The sequence below is a fragment of the Pristis pectinata genome, chromosome 3 (assembly GCF_009764475.1).
Source record: "Pristis pectinata isolate sPriPec2 chromosome 3, sPriPec2.1.pri, whole genome shotgun sequence".
NCBI classification, from domain to species: domain Eukaryota; kingdom Metazoa; phylum Chordata; class Chondrichthyes; order Rhinopristiformes; family Pristidae; genus Pristis; species Pristis pectinata.
Genome location: NC_067407.1, coordinates 5,865,605 through 5,883,100, shown reverse-complemented (window position 1 = coordinate 5,883,100; position 17,496 = coordinate 5,865,605). Strand labels below are relative to the sequence as shown.

The 17,496-nt window shown below is 46.3% G+C and overlaps 1 protein-coding gene across 6 annotated transcripts in view; it reads left to right on the top strand.

Annotated features, from left to right (window-relative positions):
- The window catches only part of adgrl2a (adhesion G protein-coupled receptor L2a), a 775,507-nt gene that overhangs the window by 740,317 nt on the left and 17,694 nt on the right, over window positions 1-17,496 (top strand). For all 6 annotated transcript variants that reach the window (XM_052010661.1, XM_052010657.1, XM_052010658.1 and 3 more), the window contains 2 exons: window positions 1,031-1,199; window positions 10,426-10,554. In XM_052010661.1, coding sequence (XP_051866621.1) covers window positions 1,031-1,199; window positions 10,426-10,554 — 298 coding nt within the window. The remainder of the gene's footprint in view (window positions 1-1,030; window positions 1,200-10,425; window positions 10,555-17,496) is intronic.

The window sequence follows — 17,496 nt, the reverse complement described above, 5'->3', positions numbered from 1 at the left end:
TCTCATCGCAACATCATCCTGTGTTGTGAATTGTCTAGCCACAGGGACAGGGTGTGCTATCACAGCAGGGTATGTTATTCAACACGTGACTGCTCCTCAGAGATTTCAGTCCTCCAACAGTCCCTTGAGTAGCCTTGGCCATGGGTGCCTGAGTGTGGCTCTGAGGTAGAAGGGGTAAAACCCCTCAGCCTGCCCTGACTAAGCATTCCTTTCTGGAACGTTTATAAATTACCGGAGGCCACAGGTCAAATGCTGGAAATCCAAGAAAACAATCAAAGCCAATCATTATTGTTTCTTGCCAATTGCGTCAACGGAGATCTTAAGTCCGGTTGTAGTACTGCAGAAGGATGTGGATATATCCAACATGGAATTCAGCAGAAACCTCTTTACTTAGGGAGTGGTGGAATGGTTGAGGGGGAAGCAGCACGGGAGATGACATCCAGGTAAGGAAAAGCGAAAGGAAAGAGATGTTGATGCATTGAGATCAACCAGAGTTAGGTAAAGATGTCTACAGCAGAGACTGGCACCAACAGTTGGATTGAATGAATCAGCACTGTCCCACAAATTCCTTGTAATATATGCCTTAAACTTGCTGACGTTTCTGCAAATCTGTGTAAAATAAAGTGATAAAGTGCAAAAAAGGTCGATGTCCTTCATCTGCTGTTGGAAAGAAGGATTTTTGAGCTGCTTCTCCATTCAAACAATGGACGTAAACAGTTCTCATCAATGTGGAAAGGTGATGGTTGTTAATATGACATGATCCTGTTTTAATTTGAGAGAATCTGCTGGTTTAAAGTGAAGGTCACAGACATCAGTGGGAGCATCCTTCATATCAGCCAACCTATAAAGTAAGCTGGCTAGGATGGAACTGAAATATAAAAGAAGAGATCATGCTTACTTAATCTGCTTACTGGAGGAGTCTGCTGTAGTAATAACGATTAAAAGCTGCTATTAGACTGTACCTTTTAAAGTGGTGTTTATGCAGGCTTTAACCTAAGCAGCTTTCTGTTTTTTTTCCCTCTCTCCCCAGGTCTTGGGTTCTAGGCGCCTTTGCTCTTCTCTGCTTGCTTGGCTTGTCTTGGGGATTTGGTCTGCTCTTCATCAACGAGGAGTCGATCGTCATGGCCTATCTCTTCACAATCTTCAACACTTTCCAAGGGATGTTTATTTTTATATTTCACTGTGCTCTGCAGAAAAAAGTAAGTGACTGTCCAATTCTGTGACCAATAACAACAGTGCTTTGTTAGTGAAAACGCAGAATGCTGGGAAGACTCAGCAAGTGGAGCGGCATCTGGGGTGGGAGAAAGAGTTCATGTCTCGGGTTGATAAATGTTTCTGCTGGGTCATGGTCCAAATAGTGACCTTGATGCAGAGAGTTCCACACAGTAGACACACGTAGTAGACAGACAGACACACACACACACACACAACACACACACACACTCACACACATGCAAAATCTCTTACACAACACACACATGTATACTGAGAGAGAATCACAAGTACAAGTGTTTCCCCGAAAATATCAAAAGGCTCCTGTGTTTCATGTCCTTCGAAAAGAAGGTCCGTGAAACCCATATCTCACCTTGTCGGAGATCGTCCCTTTGACCCATTGATCCCTCCCCCATCCTCTCTGCAAATTAAAATAGCTTGTTTTCTCCCTTTCCCAGTTCTGATGAAGCATCGTTGACTTGAGACACTAACTCTGTTTCTCCCTGCACAGATGCTGCCTGACCTGCTGAGTGCTTCCAATGGTGTTCTGTTTTCATTCCGATTTCCAGCATCTGCGATTTTTTTTTGGATTTCCAATATCCTTAGAAAATGTTGATACCGTCCCGTAGCATTAATGCATTGTCTGGAGAGCCCATTTAAAAGATTAAAGTGTGTGGGAGACCCTCAGAAAGCCAGGCAACAAATGTGGAAAGAGGAACAGAGTTCCGATTCCAAGTCAAAGGTGCTGTCAAAGATCAGGTTCTCCTTGCCTGACGTCCTGAGTATTTTTGTTTCCAATTTCCAACACCTGCATAGAGTCATTGAGTCATAGAACATAGAAACAGGCCCTTCAGCCCAACTGGTCCATGCTAACCAAGATGCCCATCCAAGCTAGTCCCATTTGCCCGCGTTTTGTCCATATCCCTCTAAACCTTTCCTATCTGTGTACCTGTCCCAAGTACCTTTTAAATGTTGTTAGTGTACCTGCCTCAACCAATTCCTCCAGCAGCTCATTCCATATACTGACCACTCTCTGGGTGAAAAGTTGCCCCCTCATGTTCCTATTAAATCTCTCCCCTCTCACCTTAAAACGATTCCCCAACGCTGAGGAAAAGACTGTGTGCATTCACCCTATCTATGCCCCTCATGACTTTATACCCCTCAGTCAACTACACTCCAATGAATAAAGTCCCAGCTTGCCCAACCTGTCTCCATAACTCAGTCCCTCGAGTCCCAGCAACATCCTCGTAAATCTCCTCTGCACTCTTTCCAGCTTCATGGCATCCTGCAGAGCTGCAGGATACAAAACCTGCAGCATTTTTTGTTCAACATATTGGGGATTTCTTAATAGTATCAACACACAACGGTGCTCCAGAATTCTCAAAACCTTCTTTCAAGCAAGAAATTGCAAGCAGTCCCAACCCCCGCCAAGTAATGTCGCAGAACTCTGGTTAGGCTGCATCTGGAGTATTGCACTCAGTTCTGGTCACCCCATTACAGGAAGAATGTGGAGGTATTGGAGCGGGTGCAGAAGATGTTCACCAGGTTGCTGCTTGGAATAGAGGGCATGAGCTAAGAGGAGAGGTTGGACAAACTTGGCTTGTTTTCTCTGGACCGGCGGAGGCTGAGGGGAGACCTGATAGAAGTTTATAAAATTATGAGAGGCATCGATAAGGTAGACAGCAGGTACCTTTTTCCCATGGTTGAAATGTCTAATACCAGAGGGCATGCATTTAAGGTGAGACGGGAAAAGTTCAAAGGAGATGTGCAGGGCAAGTTTTTAACACAGAGAATGATGGGTGCCTGGAATGCGCTGGCTGGGGTGGTGGTGGAGGCAGATACGATAGAGATATTTAAGAGGCTCTTAGATAAGCACATGAATGTACAGAGAGTGGAGGGATATGGACATTATTGAGTGACCTTGCACCTTATTGTCCACCTGCACTGCACCTTCTCTGTAGCTGTGACACTTTACTCTGTACTGTTATTGTTTTTACCTGTACTACATCAATGCACTCTGTACTAAGTCAATGTAACTGCACTGTGTAATGAATTGACCTGTACGATCGGTATGCAAGACAAGTTTTTCACTGTACCTCAGTACAAGTGACAATAATAAACCAATACCAATTGTGTAGGCAGAAGGAATGAGTTTAGTTAGGCATTTAATCACTAGCCAAACTAGTTTGCCACAACATTGTGGGCCAAAGGGCCTGTTCCTGCGCTGTACTGTTCTATGTTCACCTTCCTCCTCCGAACCCCCTTGAAAGCCAGGACACTTGATTTCTAGAATTGTTCAACCTGATGTCATTGCAATTTACACTTGTGAAAGATTTTTCGGAATCACCTTTTTGCTGCAGTCATTTGTGGGTAATCCTTAATTAATATCTGTCCAGTATTGTGAGAGGTTTCAAAAGAGTTAATAACAGGGGGAGAACAGTCTCCAGCGGCAGAAGGGTTGGCAACCAGACAAGATAATTTAAAGATAATTGGTAGAAGAAAGAAGAAGGATATGGAGAAAATGTTTTATGCATTGAATTGTTGTGATCTAAAACGTGCTGACTGACAGAGGAAGCAGATTTAATGATAGCTTTCAAAAGGTAATTGGAGGCAGGGTATTTCAGGACTGGGTGGATAGTACAGATTGAAAGGCAGGGCAGACTAATTGCATAGATGTTTGGAAGATCCCAGGCATGTCCAAGGTACAACAGCTATTGGACTAGTGATGCAGATCTGCAAAAACAAGATGCTGGAGGAATCTGGGAATCTGGAGGAATCTACAGAGGTTGGGAGGTGAGAGGTGGAGGTGACAAGGAGTTGCAGTTGGTGAAATCTGATGGGAGAGGAAGGTGGAGTGTGGAACCAAGGGACGGATAAGATATCTTTATTAGTCACATGTACATCGAAACACACAGTGAAATGCATCTTTTACGTAGAGTGTTCTGGGGGCAGCCCGCAAGTGTCGCCACGCTTCCGGCGCCAACATAGCACGCCCACAACTTCCTAACCCGTAGGAAGAAACCGGAGCACCCTGAGGAAACCCACACAGACACACGGGGAGAACGTACAGACTCCTTACAGACAGCGGCGGGAATTGAACCCGGGTCGCTGGGGCTGTAATAGCGTTACGCTTACCGCGTTGTTCGTGGGATCCCCCCACATCCACTGGAGAAAGTAGATGGGAACAGTGGGGGGGGGGGTGAGGGGAGGGGACCCAGTGGGAGGAGTGTGTGGGTGGTGGGCAGATGGAGGGGGTGGAAGAGGAGGGGAAAGAAACAGGGTGATGGGTGTGTAGGAGGAACTGGGCAGATCAGGAGGAGAGAGAAAATGGACAGAGGGGGAGCAGGTTACCAGAAGTTGGAGAATTCAATGTTCATGCCACTGGGTTGTAGACTCCCCAGGTTGTTCCTCTAGCTTATAGAACATAGAACAATTACAGCACAATTCAGGACCTTCGGCCCACAAAGCTGTGCTGAACACGTCCCTACCCTAGAAATGACTAGGCTTACTCATAGCCCTCTATTTTACTCAGCTCCATATACCGATATAACAGTCTCTTGAAAGACCCGATCGTATCAGCCTCCACCACCGTTTCCGGCAGCCCATTCCACGCACTCACTACTCTCTGAGTGAAAAACTTACCCCTGACATCTCCTCTGTATCTACTCCCCAGCACCTTAAACCTATGTCCTCTTGTGGCCACCAATTCAGCCCTGGGGAAAAGCCTCTGACTATCTACCCTATCAGTACCTCTCATCATCTTATACACCTCTATCAGTTCCCCCCTCATCCTCCGTCTCTCCAAGGAGAAAAGGCCGAGTTCCCTCTATGTTAACACTAGTGCACAACTGGCTGTTTCCTGCACTGGTCTCTCTATGCAAAACCAAACATGTTCCTCTCAACTTCAGGCTACTGAATTGTCGCATCGAATTTGCAAAATAAATTGTTGGTAGACTGTAAAAAGAAATGAAAGACTTCTACTTCCGTAGCTGCTCAGGACGTCCTCCAAAAGTTCCTTCCACAACAATTTGTTTTGGAGAAATGCTCACAGCATGGTCCCACAAGAGGCAAGGATATAACTACCAGATAATCTTGGTTGGTGATGTTCGTTGAAGGGTGTTATCAGCCAAGAACATTGGGGAGAACTCCCCCACTGTTCTTCGTGGGATTCCCCCCACACCCACTGGAGAAAGGAGACGGAGGATGGGTTTGCCACCTTGTCCGGAGGATGCTACCTTTTCCGACTGCGGGCCGCAGAAGGGATGGGGAATCAGGGAGAAACAAGAAGGTCAGAACCAAGGTCTCCGAGGGCTATTAAGGTGTTGACAGGAATAGGGAGGGGGGAGACCATGGGTGGTTTTGTAAGCAAGCATGAGAATCTGAAAATCAAACTCAGGACAGAGACGTTGAGTGAGAGCGGCATCTTCCGTGACAATGAACTTTCCGAGCTCACAGTGCACAAGAAAATTGGAACCAGGCTCCACAAGCCTGCCCCACTATCCAATGTGATCATGGCTGAAGTACACTGGCCTCAACTCCTCTTCTGTGCCAGTTCCCCTTTACTCTCGATTCCTCGACCTTTAAATATTTATCCATCTCCACTTTAAGTATATCTAATGATCTGTCCTCCACCACGCTCGTGGGCAGGGAATTCCAGAGATTCACTACCCACTGGCGGAAGGAGGTCCTACACACCTCAGTTTTAAACGACTGCCCCCTTATTTAACACCAATGTCCCCTTGTCCGTGACTCTCCCACTAGCGGATAGAAGAAAACTGCAGATGCTGGAAATCTCTTCCAGGGACAGAAAATGTTGGGAATGCTCAGCAGGTCGGGCAGCATCTGTGGAGAAAGAAACAAGAGTTAACGTTTCAGGTTGAAACCCATCCATCGGGAAAAGTGAGAAAATAAGTGTGTTTAAGTTACAGAGAGGGGGAGAGTGGAAGGAACAGAGGAGTGAACAATCTGCTGGAGGAACTCAGCAGGTCGAGCAGCATCTGAGGAGGGAAAGGAATTGTCGACGTTTTCCCCTGCATCAGGACAGGGAATGAAGGGAATGTTTGTGCTGGGGTGGTGATCAAGGTTGTCCAGGTTACTTTGGTGGCAACTATTGAAGCAGAGCTGATCTTTCTGTGGGGATGTACATCGAAGGAGAGAAATGAGGGCAGTAGAGATAAAACCAAAACAACATCGAGTCATGGAGTACGGAAACAGGCCCTTCAGCCCAACTCGTTCATGCCGACTGTGTTGCCCAGCAAGCTACTGGAACAGTTCACACCAAAATTTGAAATTCAAGAGATTGCTAGAAACACTCAGCAGATCAGGCAGCACCTGTGGAGAGAGAAGCCCTGAATTAATGTTGCAGGTGGATGATCTCCACAGGGACTGAAGTAGGACTCAGATTCATTACCCACTGGCAGAAGGAGCTCCTATTCACCTCAGTTTTAAATGACTGATCCCTTATTTTGCACTCATGTCCCCTTCTCCCCCCTCCCATCGGGCAGAAGATACAAAAGCCTGAAAGCACGTACCACCAGGCTCAAGGACAGCTTCTACCCTGCTGTTATAAGACTATTGAACGGTTCCCTAGTATGATAAATTGGACTCTTGACCTCACAATCTACCTCGTTATAACCTTGCACCTTATCGTCTACCTGCACTGCACTTTCTCTGCAACTGTTACACTTCATTCTGCATTCTTGTATTGTTTTACCTTGTAGTACCTCAGTGCACTGTGTAATGAATCGACCTGTATGAATGGTATGTAAGACAAGTTTTTCACTGTAGGTACAGTGAAAAACTTGTCTTGCATACCGTTCGTACAGATCAATTCATTACACAGTGCAGTTACATTGAGTTAGTACAGAGTGCATTGAGGTAGCACAGGTAAAAACAATAACAGTACAGAATAGAGTGTCACAGCTACAGAGAAAGTGCAGTGCAATAAGGTGCAAGGTCACAACAAGGTAGATTGTGAGGTCAGAGTCCATCTCATCATACAAGGGAACCATTCAATAGAAGCTGTCCTTGAGCCTGGTGGTACGTGCCCTCAGGTTCCTGTATCTTCTGCCTGATGGAAGAGGAGAGAAGAGAGAATGACCCGGGTGGGTGGGGTCTTTGATTATGCTGGCTGCTTTGCCAAGGCAGCGAGAGGTAAAGACAGAGTCCAAGGAGGGGAGGCTGGTTTCCGTGATGTGCTGGGCTGTGTCCACAACTCTGTGCAGTTTCCTGCGGTCCTGGGCAGAGCAGTTGCCATACCAAGCCGTGATGCATCCAGATAGGATGCTTTCTATGGTGCATCGATAAAAGTTGGTGAGAGTCAAAGGGGATGTACCGAATTTCTTTAGCCTCCTGAGGAAGTAGAGCCGCTGGTGAGCTTTCTTGGACGTGGCATCTCAGTTTGGACAGGTCAGATCACAGGTTATTTCTGGCCACCTCAGACTAAGGGAGGGTGTAACACTGGAGGGCTGGGGTTGTTAATTTGCAGAGAAATGCTGGCCGACAGTTTTAGGGTTTCAATCGTTTGCAGTCCACACTCCTGTCCCCACCACTTAACCCCTCCATCATAAAACCCAACTCGTTGGGCAATAGAACAGAGAAGTACCGAGACTGGAGGGACTGAGTTACTGGGAGAGTTTGGACAGGCTGGGACTGTTTTGCTTGGAGTGTAGGAGACTGAGGGGGTAACATGATAGAGGTGTGTAAAATCATGAGGGGCATAGATAGGGTGAATGCACTCAGTCTTTTTTTTCCCCAGGGTTGGGGAATCAAGAACTTGATGGCATGTTTAAGGTGAGAGGGGAAAGATTTAATAGGAATTTGAGGGGGCAACTTTTTTACACAGAGGGTGATGCGTATCTGGAACAAGCTGCCAGAGGAAGTGGTTGAAGCAACTTTTAAAAGACAGTTGGACAGGTCCATGGAGAGGAGAAGGTTATGGGCCAAATGCTGGCAAATGGTACCAGCTTGGATGGACATCTTGGTTGGCATGGAACAGTTGGGCCGAAGGGCCTGTTCCAGGGCTGTAAGACTCTATGACTCTAGGTGTCCCTCGGGGAGGAAGGAGCTTCACTCTTAAGGATGTCACATGTGGTGATGCAGTGATCTTTAGTTTAAACTCAGCTGGTTGAGCTCTGGATATGACCCCTGGTTTGGTGCTCATGCAGTGACAGCTTGTAACCCAGCTCTCTAGCTTTCTACATCTACATTTTATTGGTCTTGGTTTATTATTAACGCATGTACCAAGCTACAGTGAAGAGCTTTGGTCTTGCGTGCCCTCCAGACAGATCACGCCATACTTAAGTACGTCAATAATGCAGAATATAGTGTTACAGTTACAGAGAAAGTGCAGTGCAGGTAGACAAATAAAGTGTAAGGGCCACGATGAGGTGGACTGGGAGTTCAAGAGTTTTAGTGTGCGAGAGGTCCGTTCAAGAGTCTAATGCCAGCTCAGGGAGAAGTGTTCAACCACTTCACCATCCGCCAGGCAACGAGGCCAAACATAACTCTATCTTGGAGGGTTATGGGCCCAGTGCAAGCAACTGGGACTAGCAGGGAGGATGCTGTGGTCGGAATGGACCAGTTGGGCCGAAGGGCCTGTTTCTGTGCTCTATTACTCTATGACTCTATAATGTGGTTTCACATTGGGAAAGAATGTTGACAGATTCTCAAAGTATTTGGTCAAATGTTTATCATCTCAAAGCTGTAAATTTGCTCGATCTAATTAATGAGGCCTGTTTAAAACTGCATTTACGAACTCTCTGTCAACTTTTATTACCAATAGTTAAGCGTCTGCCAAGTTCTCCAACAGTACTCTGGGCAGATGGTCCCTGTTAAAACCTGACCTCATTGCGGACAATCTGAAGTCAGCCTCAGCCGGGACACTTATAATTTTTAGAGGGATATGGGTCAAACATGGGCAAATGGGACAAGTTCAGGTCAAAAACTTGGTCGGTATGGATGAGTTGGGCCGAAGGGCCTGTTTCCGTGCTGTTTAACTCTACGAATCTATAAATGTGAAGATTATTACCAGATTGTCTGCTTATTACTTCTATGTTTAATTATATTTTGGGAAGAAGGAAAGAAATCTACAAGATTATTCTTTTTTTTCCCTCTGTTAGCTCAAAGGAGAGGTTGGACAACCTTGGGTTGTTTTCTCTGGAGCGTTAGAGGCTGAGGGGAGACCTGATAGAAGTTTATAAAATTATGAGAGCCATAGATAGAGTAGGCAGTCAAAGTCTTTTTTCCCAGGGTAGAAATACCAAATACTAGACATCCTGCATTTAAGGTGAGAGGGGGAAAGTTTAGAGGAGATGTGCGGGGCAAGTTTTTTACAAAGAGAGTGGTGGGTGTCTGGAACGGACTGCCAGGGGTAGTGGTGGAAGCAGATACGATAGTGGTGCTTAAGAGGCTTTAGATGTACACATGAACGTGCAGGGAATGGAGGGATATGGATTGTGTGCAGGCAGAAGAGATTCAGTTTAATTTGGCATCGTGTTCAGCACAGACATTGTGGGCTGAAAGTCCTGTTCCTGTGCTGTACTGTTCTATGTAAGGATACAATGCTGAGGCTTTAGAAGGTGTTAGTCACACCACATTTGGAATATGGTGGGCAGTTTTGGGCTCCATATCTAAGAAAGGATGTGCTGGTGTTGGAGAGGGTCCAGAGGAGATTTACAAGAATGATCTCAGGGATGAAAGGGTTAATATATGAGGAATGTTTGATGGCTCCGGGCCTGTACTCACTGGAGTTTAGAAGGATGAGGGGGAATCTCATTGAAACCTACTGAATATTGAAAGGCCTGGATAGAGTGGACGTGGAGAGGATGTTTCCAGTGGTGGGAGAGTTGAGGACCAGAGGGCACAGCCTCAGAATAAAGGGACATCCCTTTAAAACTGAGGTGAGGAGAAATTTCTTCAGCCAGAGGGTGGTGATTCTGTGAAATTCATTGCAACAGATGGCTGTGGAGGCCAAGTCATTGGGTGTATTTAAAGCAGAGGTTGATAGGCTCTTGATTAGTAAGGGCGTCAGATGTTATGGGGAGAAGGCAGGAGAATGGGGTAAATAAATCAGCCATGATCGAATGGCGAAGCAGACTGGATGGGCCGAATGGCCCAATTCTGCTGCTGTATCTTATGGTCCTATGTTTTATGTTACACATGAGCCCTATCTTTTGGTGTCCTCTAAACACTCGCCACTCTCCTTCTTCACAGGTCCGCAAGGAGTACCTGAAGTGTTTCCGTCACGCCAACTGCTGTGGCAGGCTCGCCACCGAGAGCTCCCACAGCTCAACAAAGCCCTCCACCAACAGGACCAGTGCTCGCTACTCTTCTGGCAGCCAGGTACTCCGAGGCGAGAGCTTCGAGGTTGGTGTTGGGGTGCAAGGGGCAAGGGGGAGGGCGCACAATCTGGGCGGAACAGGGCCGGGAAGGGTGGGATTTAATCGGGGCGTCCGAAGTAATCAGAAGGGATGGGACTCAAGGTCATTACCAAGATGTCATCAGCGAGGAAGGAAGAACTGTTTTTGACTCAACCTGTTGCGATGGGAAGACACTGACTGAAAGGGGGGAATGGAAGAATTTTCCTGAGGGAACTAGACATGTTCTGGGAGAAAAGACATTGGAGCGGAACTAATTGAGGAGCTTGTTCTCGTAACAGGGAGCTCCCTCTCTGCTGCGTCATTTGAAGGCACCTTTTCCGTGACCTTTCTGCCGGTTTCACTGCACCCACTTTGTGGAGTTATGGGTGCAGATTGACCAGGGAGTAATTGGATGAGGGGACAGGTTGAAGGAGACAAGTGCCCCAGGACTATGTTCCAGGAATCAGCATGTTTCTTCCTCCTCCCCTTCCTGCCGTAATTTGACATTCTTGCCAGCCTCTATCATCGGACTGCATGTGCATTGTGGAACACTGACTGGCTCTCCCTAACAATGCTTGATCCCGCTAATTCTGCCTTGTTAGATTGTCTCCTGTAATTATGACCCGAAGAGGTCCTCGGTGTAACAGGTCGAGCGGTGTCTGTGCGTTCACTTCCTCTGCTGGTTCACTCCACACACACACACACACACACACACACACACGCACCCTCCCCTGTTATGCTCTGTCGGTGTTCGAGGGGCTCCATTCCCTGACTGGTAATTCAGCAGGTTGCAGGGAGCTGCTGAACGGTAGTGACCCCAGGGTCCCAGACCCACAGCCCTTCCTCACTCTCACCACCTTTCCTTCCCACCCCCCCCCCCAACCGCCCAATCTTGCTGATGTCCCTCTGAGTGGGGAAATGGGCCACTCCTTTCCCCCCTTTCCGAACCTGCCTGCTGCCTCAGTCTGAGCACGGGTGTGGCTGTAGACACTTGCAGTCGTAAAGCCCTGTTGAGATCCACAGGCCCAAAGTTCATAGAGAGTCTTAGAGTCATACAGCATGGAAGCAGGGCCTTCAGCCCAACTGGTCCATGCTGACCAAGATGCCCATCTAAGCGAGTCCCGTTTGCCAGTGTTTGGCCCATAGCCTTCTAAACCTTTCCTACCCACGTACCTGTCCAACTGTCTTTTAAATGTTGTGATTGAACCTGCCTCAACCACTTCCTCTGGCAGCTTGTTCCACAGATGTACCACCCTCTTTGTAAAAAAGTTGCTCCTCAAGTTCCTATTAAATCTCTCCCCTCTCACTCAAAACCTATGCCCTCTAGTTCTTGATTCTCCAACCCTGGCAAAAAGACTGAGTACATTCCCCCTCGTGATTTTATACACCTCTATAAGATCACCTCTCAGTCTCCTACGCTCCAAGAAATATAGTCCTAGCCTGTCCAATGTCGCCCTATAACTCAGTCCCTTGAGTCCCGGCAACATCCTCATCAACTCCTTCTGCACTCTTTCCAGCTTAATGACTTCTTTCCTATAGCAGGGTGAACAAAACTGAACACAATACTCCAAGTGCTGCCTCACCAACATCTTGTACAACTGCACCATGACCTCCCAAATTTTATACCCCATGCCCTGACTGATGAAGATCAGAGTACCAAAAGTCTTCTTCTCCATCCTATCTACCTGTGACGCTACTTTCAGTGAACCGTGTACTCATCTCTGGACAGTGGCTAGCTGGTTGTGAGTGGGGCCAAACCCCATCAGGACAGGTGCTTGGTGGAACTGGCCAGATCAGATCCTATGATTGGCAGAGGGAATGGTTTGGAAGCATTAAGTCCCGCTAAGACTCAATTCCTGCTCTCGCTGAAACCACTAAGATGTTCCTCTCCTTTGAACTGTTCACCATCCTGGAAGCTGCACTTTCCAATCTTTTCTTGGGATTCGAGAGCCAAAGCTGGTTGTGTAGTTCAGCACTGGGGAAACGTGCTCACCATTTATGTTGTTTTCCCTGGCCTTAGTGACAGTCCCCATCTCCTGCACCCTACCCTGACACCGTTGATCCGTCCTACACCGAAACCCATCTCGGCCCCTTCACCACCTCTTGAGGATGTAGTATCTCTGTCTGCAGTCAGCGCAGGCGATAATGGTAACAGGAACTGGGTAACGGCACGAGAGATGGTGGTAATTGGGGCTGTGGGTCACCTCTTGGGCTCCAGGTTGAGATCCTAGGTTTGATGGGATCTGGAGGTGGTCAGGGACAGAAGGAACCCATTCCCTTGACCAGCACTGATACAAAGTTTAACAAAAATGTCGATGGACAGGCCACAAAGGATTACATTGTGAATTCCTTGTTGTCTGAGGTTTGCCAATCATTCTCCAGACACTCAAGCTGAAGACTGTGAGTCCAAGTCTAAAGACCTGAGCATTAACGTCTTGGCTAGCACTGCAGTGTAGTACTGCATGGATGCTGTCCCGATGTAAAAGATTCCATGGCTGGAACTATTCTCTGAACCTGGAGGACCTCCCAGGACCTATTCCACCATTTGACGAGCTGACAGCCCATCCGTATCAGCCTTGGTTACACAACCCTTCATATTCTTGCCCACCAAAAAAGTCTGGTCAACGTCAGCTTGGAAAATTTCAGTTGACTCCATCCTCCATAGCTTTCTGGAGGAGGGAGCCCCATATTTATTCAAATGTGTGAGGACTCGCCTGCTGACAGACAGCCTGGCTCTAATTGTAAGCTCACGTCTCATTATTCTAGACAAAATGGTTTCTCTGAATCCATCCAATCAACTCATTTAACCTTTAAAACATCTTAATAAAATCACCCTTCTCTCATGGTATTCCAAGCACGAATAGCTCAGCCCATTTAACCCCTGTATCATTCAAGTAACTTTCTTCCTGAGATGTAGCCCCAGTTTCTTTGGGATAAGGGTCTGGCTTTTAACAATGGAAAGGCATAGGGTTGAGTATTTAGCTGTTGCTTTCTTGCCACTGAGTGTAAAACAGCCTTTGTTGTCTCCACATACAAGTTGAATTGTTAACATAGCAAAGTACTTAGAATTATTGCAACAGCTAACTTTGCCCTTGAGCCTCGCTGAAATACATTACATTAAACGTTATGTGTTTAAGCACTACAATCACTTTTGACAAGAAGTACCTACAAATGAGATAAATGGCCTGTCAATTTACTTTCAGCTAGTGTTAGTTGTTGGGGGTAATGCTGGCCAGAACACCAAAGAGAAACCCCTCTTCTTTTTGGAAAAGTATCACAGGATCATCTTCGAACCAGCAGAATTGTGTTGGGCAATGCAGCACCCTCTCAGTAAATGTATCAAAACACCAGCTGAGATGGGAGAGTTCAAACCCACGATCTTCTAACTCCCAAGACATATATGAAGCTAAATGAGGCAGGCTGGTGATATTCCACACCATTCATTATAAATTATGGAGCGGTGAAGTCAAAAATGTATGTTTACATCTCGTACATTTAATGATGCCATTAACACCGGATGTTTTAATCTTACATTGTTACTTGCTAAGAAATCCTCCATTTTATTACAGCAATCCGTGGCTCCATAGACTCTGAGCCAACTTGCTTTGTCTCAATCTTGCTGTCTGTTTCCCAAGGCCATGCCTGGGATTCTTTTGGTTGGAGCTTGTCCATTTCTCAGCCTTCCTCTTGGTGTTTAGAAAGTTTCGGCTTTTATGTTCCCAACTGATAACATTTTCTGAAAACAGATTTTGTTTCCCCTTTGCTCAGTTCCCTTGAGCCTTTATTGACCCTCCAGCATAGTTTCTTCAGAGCAGCCGGTCTGTCTGTGTTGTGTCCCTGAACGCACTTTGTGTGTTGCCTTTTAGGAAGTATGTACTGTACATCGGACTTAGATTGCAGGTAGGTCTGGATAAAGATGGTCATCCAGACCATTTCAACCTACTCCTTTCAGTTGACTATTCGGGATTAAATTGATTTAGGATTTATTTATAGTCTAATATCCTTTGAAGTCTATCTGCCAAGTTAACTCCCTGCCCTCTTTAACTGTGCCCAGGCATTACTCTCCTTCACAGCCATTATCCTCAGCCGGAGAAAAGATGTTAAACAAGTTTCTAACTGTCCTGCACTGACATCCAAATTTTCATGTCTTTCTTACAACACCGAAGGAGTCTATTCAGCCAATCAATTCTATGCCAGCTGTCAGAACATTCCCACTGATTCCGTTCCCCCATTTATTTCCCTGTAGCCTCTTCTCTCTCTCACTGGATTGATCCTGACTAAGTAATTGAGATGTCAATGATTAAATCCTTAGCTATTGGCCACTGCACCCTTCAGTCTAATTCTACAACCTGCCTCTTATTCATCCCTTTTCAGTGTAAAGTGTCCCTGGTTCAGTTGAATATCACATCAAGCCCAGTTGGCTGATTGGACTTCCTTCCTTGCTGTGTCATTCTGTGGAGCAGCAGAACTTCCAATCAGCTGAAGGTTCTTCAACAATTTGCAGAGAGCAGCACCTCCCACATTGGAGAACATCCCCTAGGCACATTCCAAACGCTGGTCCCCATTGATTTCTAAGTTGACGTTACCCCCTTGCCACCCCCGCCCCTGAACCAAGTGCACGTAAAGACCTGAGGGTTACCACTCCCCAGTTAGCTCTCTGCCTTGCCTGATGGACTTACCAGCTGTGTGGGCAGGTCTCTTTTGATGCAGCCTATTCGGCTACTGGATAATGAAGACCAACTACACTGCATTGATCTGCAGCTTGGACAAGCCTGCATTTGTCTTCAGTCCTGTCAAGTGTGACTATCAAACACGGCACAAAACCATTACCATAAAACAAGCCGTCCTGCTCTCTGGAGAGAGTAACCTTTTCCCTTTGAGATATGCAAATCATAATTCACTTTAGCTTCTGAAATATGGTAACCCTGCCTTGCCTTGTTTTGTCTCATGATTTTATACATCTCAATCTCCTGCGTTCCAAGACATGAAGTCCTAACAATGGCAAATTATTATTATAGAACCTTAGAGAAGAGGTGAGAGAGATATCTTTATTAGTCACATGTACATCGAAACACACAGTGAAATGCGTTTTTTTTGCGTAGAGTGTTCTGGGGGGCAGCCCGCAAGTGTCGCCACACTTCTGGTGCCAAAATAGCACGCCCGCAACTTCCTAACCCGTAGGAAGAAACCGGAGCACCCTGAGGAAACCCACGCAGACGCAGGGAGAATGTACAAACTCCTTACAGACAGTGGCCAGAATTGAACCCAGGTCGCTGGTGCTGTAATAGCGTTGCGCTAACTGCTACACTACCATGCCTGCCCTTATACCTTATAGTGCACCTTATAGAAGTCACAGTTTGTTTATAATGAATATAATCACCTTAAGTTTTAATCTCTATCTGCTCTTTTGATAAAGGAATTGTCCAGGAGAAGTCTTTGAAATCTCAGTGTACCAGTCAGGGGTTACAGTACAAATAGACTACGCCTTGTGGTCACCCTGGTTAATCTGCTAAACCAAAGGAAACAGATTCCTAAATTCTTCAGGAATATTTGGGATAGGATTCAAGTTTACTGTGTGTTGATAAAAATTTAGTGTGCTTTGGTAAACTTCAGAGCATAGATTAAAACAGCCAAGATCCACAATGATTCACCGTGCATTCAAACTAATGATGTGGATGTCAAGCCTCTATTTGAAGTTTAGGAGTAGGGAGTTTAGGAGTATGGAGTCATCCTATATTCCTCCCTCAGCCAGTAGCACCAGAGACCAACTCGATGATACTCTGTTCCATCTGCCATTTTCCGAAGCTTGACCGGTTCAAACGTACCACTGCATTTCTAGGCCTGCCAGCCGTGACGAGACTGTCAGGAAATGATTCATTAGGTGTGAACCTCTTTGGGCTTCCTGAAGAGGTGAAGGTTGCAGGTTTGTCTCCCAAGTGCCAAAACTATTGCTGGGTCAATTGTTTCATCATCTCTCGGTACTTATTACTGAACTCTTGTAGCCCCACGTACGTGCAACGCTGATACAAAACCATGCTAGCAGGAAATGGGTAGCATTTTCACATGTTTAGCCCGAAGATGCAAACTTAACTGGACAGTTATCTTCATGTCTGTCTCCTTTGTCCATGCCACAAGTCCATGCTCTGAGACATACTTAATGCAAGTCTATATCCTTTCCCTGTTGCAGTGCTGGTTCCAATTCCTCCCTCTTCTCATCGCGCCCCACCCCTCCCATTTCATTACCTACCCCCCCAGCCACACAGCCCTCCCAGAGCTCTACACTCCTAAGCTTCCACTTCTTGCACAGCCTTGGTTTTAACTGCTCTACCACTGCCAAGTTCCTCAGCTCTGCAATTCGCTACGAAACCCTCTCCATCTCCCCGTCTTCCTTCAGGACACTTCTTAAGACCAACCCCTTCGTCCAAACTTTGTATCTCCTCTGCGGCCTGGTGGCAGATCCTCTTGGACAATGCTGCTGTGAGGTTGGTAAATGGTGACTGTTGCATCCAACGTCTACCCAAAATCATCGGATTCACGTAGCTTCATACAGAATGCCCCTGGTCAGTCTTCAGTGAAAAGAAAGAAACTATTTTTTTTCCCTCAGTGCCAGAAGTGAAGCCTACTCAGATTAAAGTGGGTGCATTAGTTGATTGTATCCTGTGAGCCAACATTATCTGCCTTATCCTGATTAACTGCACAGGGAGCATTTTGGACTCACAGCTGTTGCACAAGGCCAGTCATAGTGAGAACCGTGAGCATCAGAGAAAGAATCATTTGCTTGCTAGAAAGACTATACACAATCTTTTTTTTTCCCACTCTTAAGTCAGCAGCCTTGTGCTTTGTAAGTCCTCAAGGCTAGGCTTGTAAGCACTGTAACAAGAACCTATTTGTTTTCACTTAAAGATCAATTATCAGACTGAAGAAA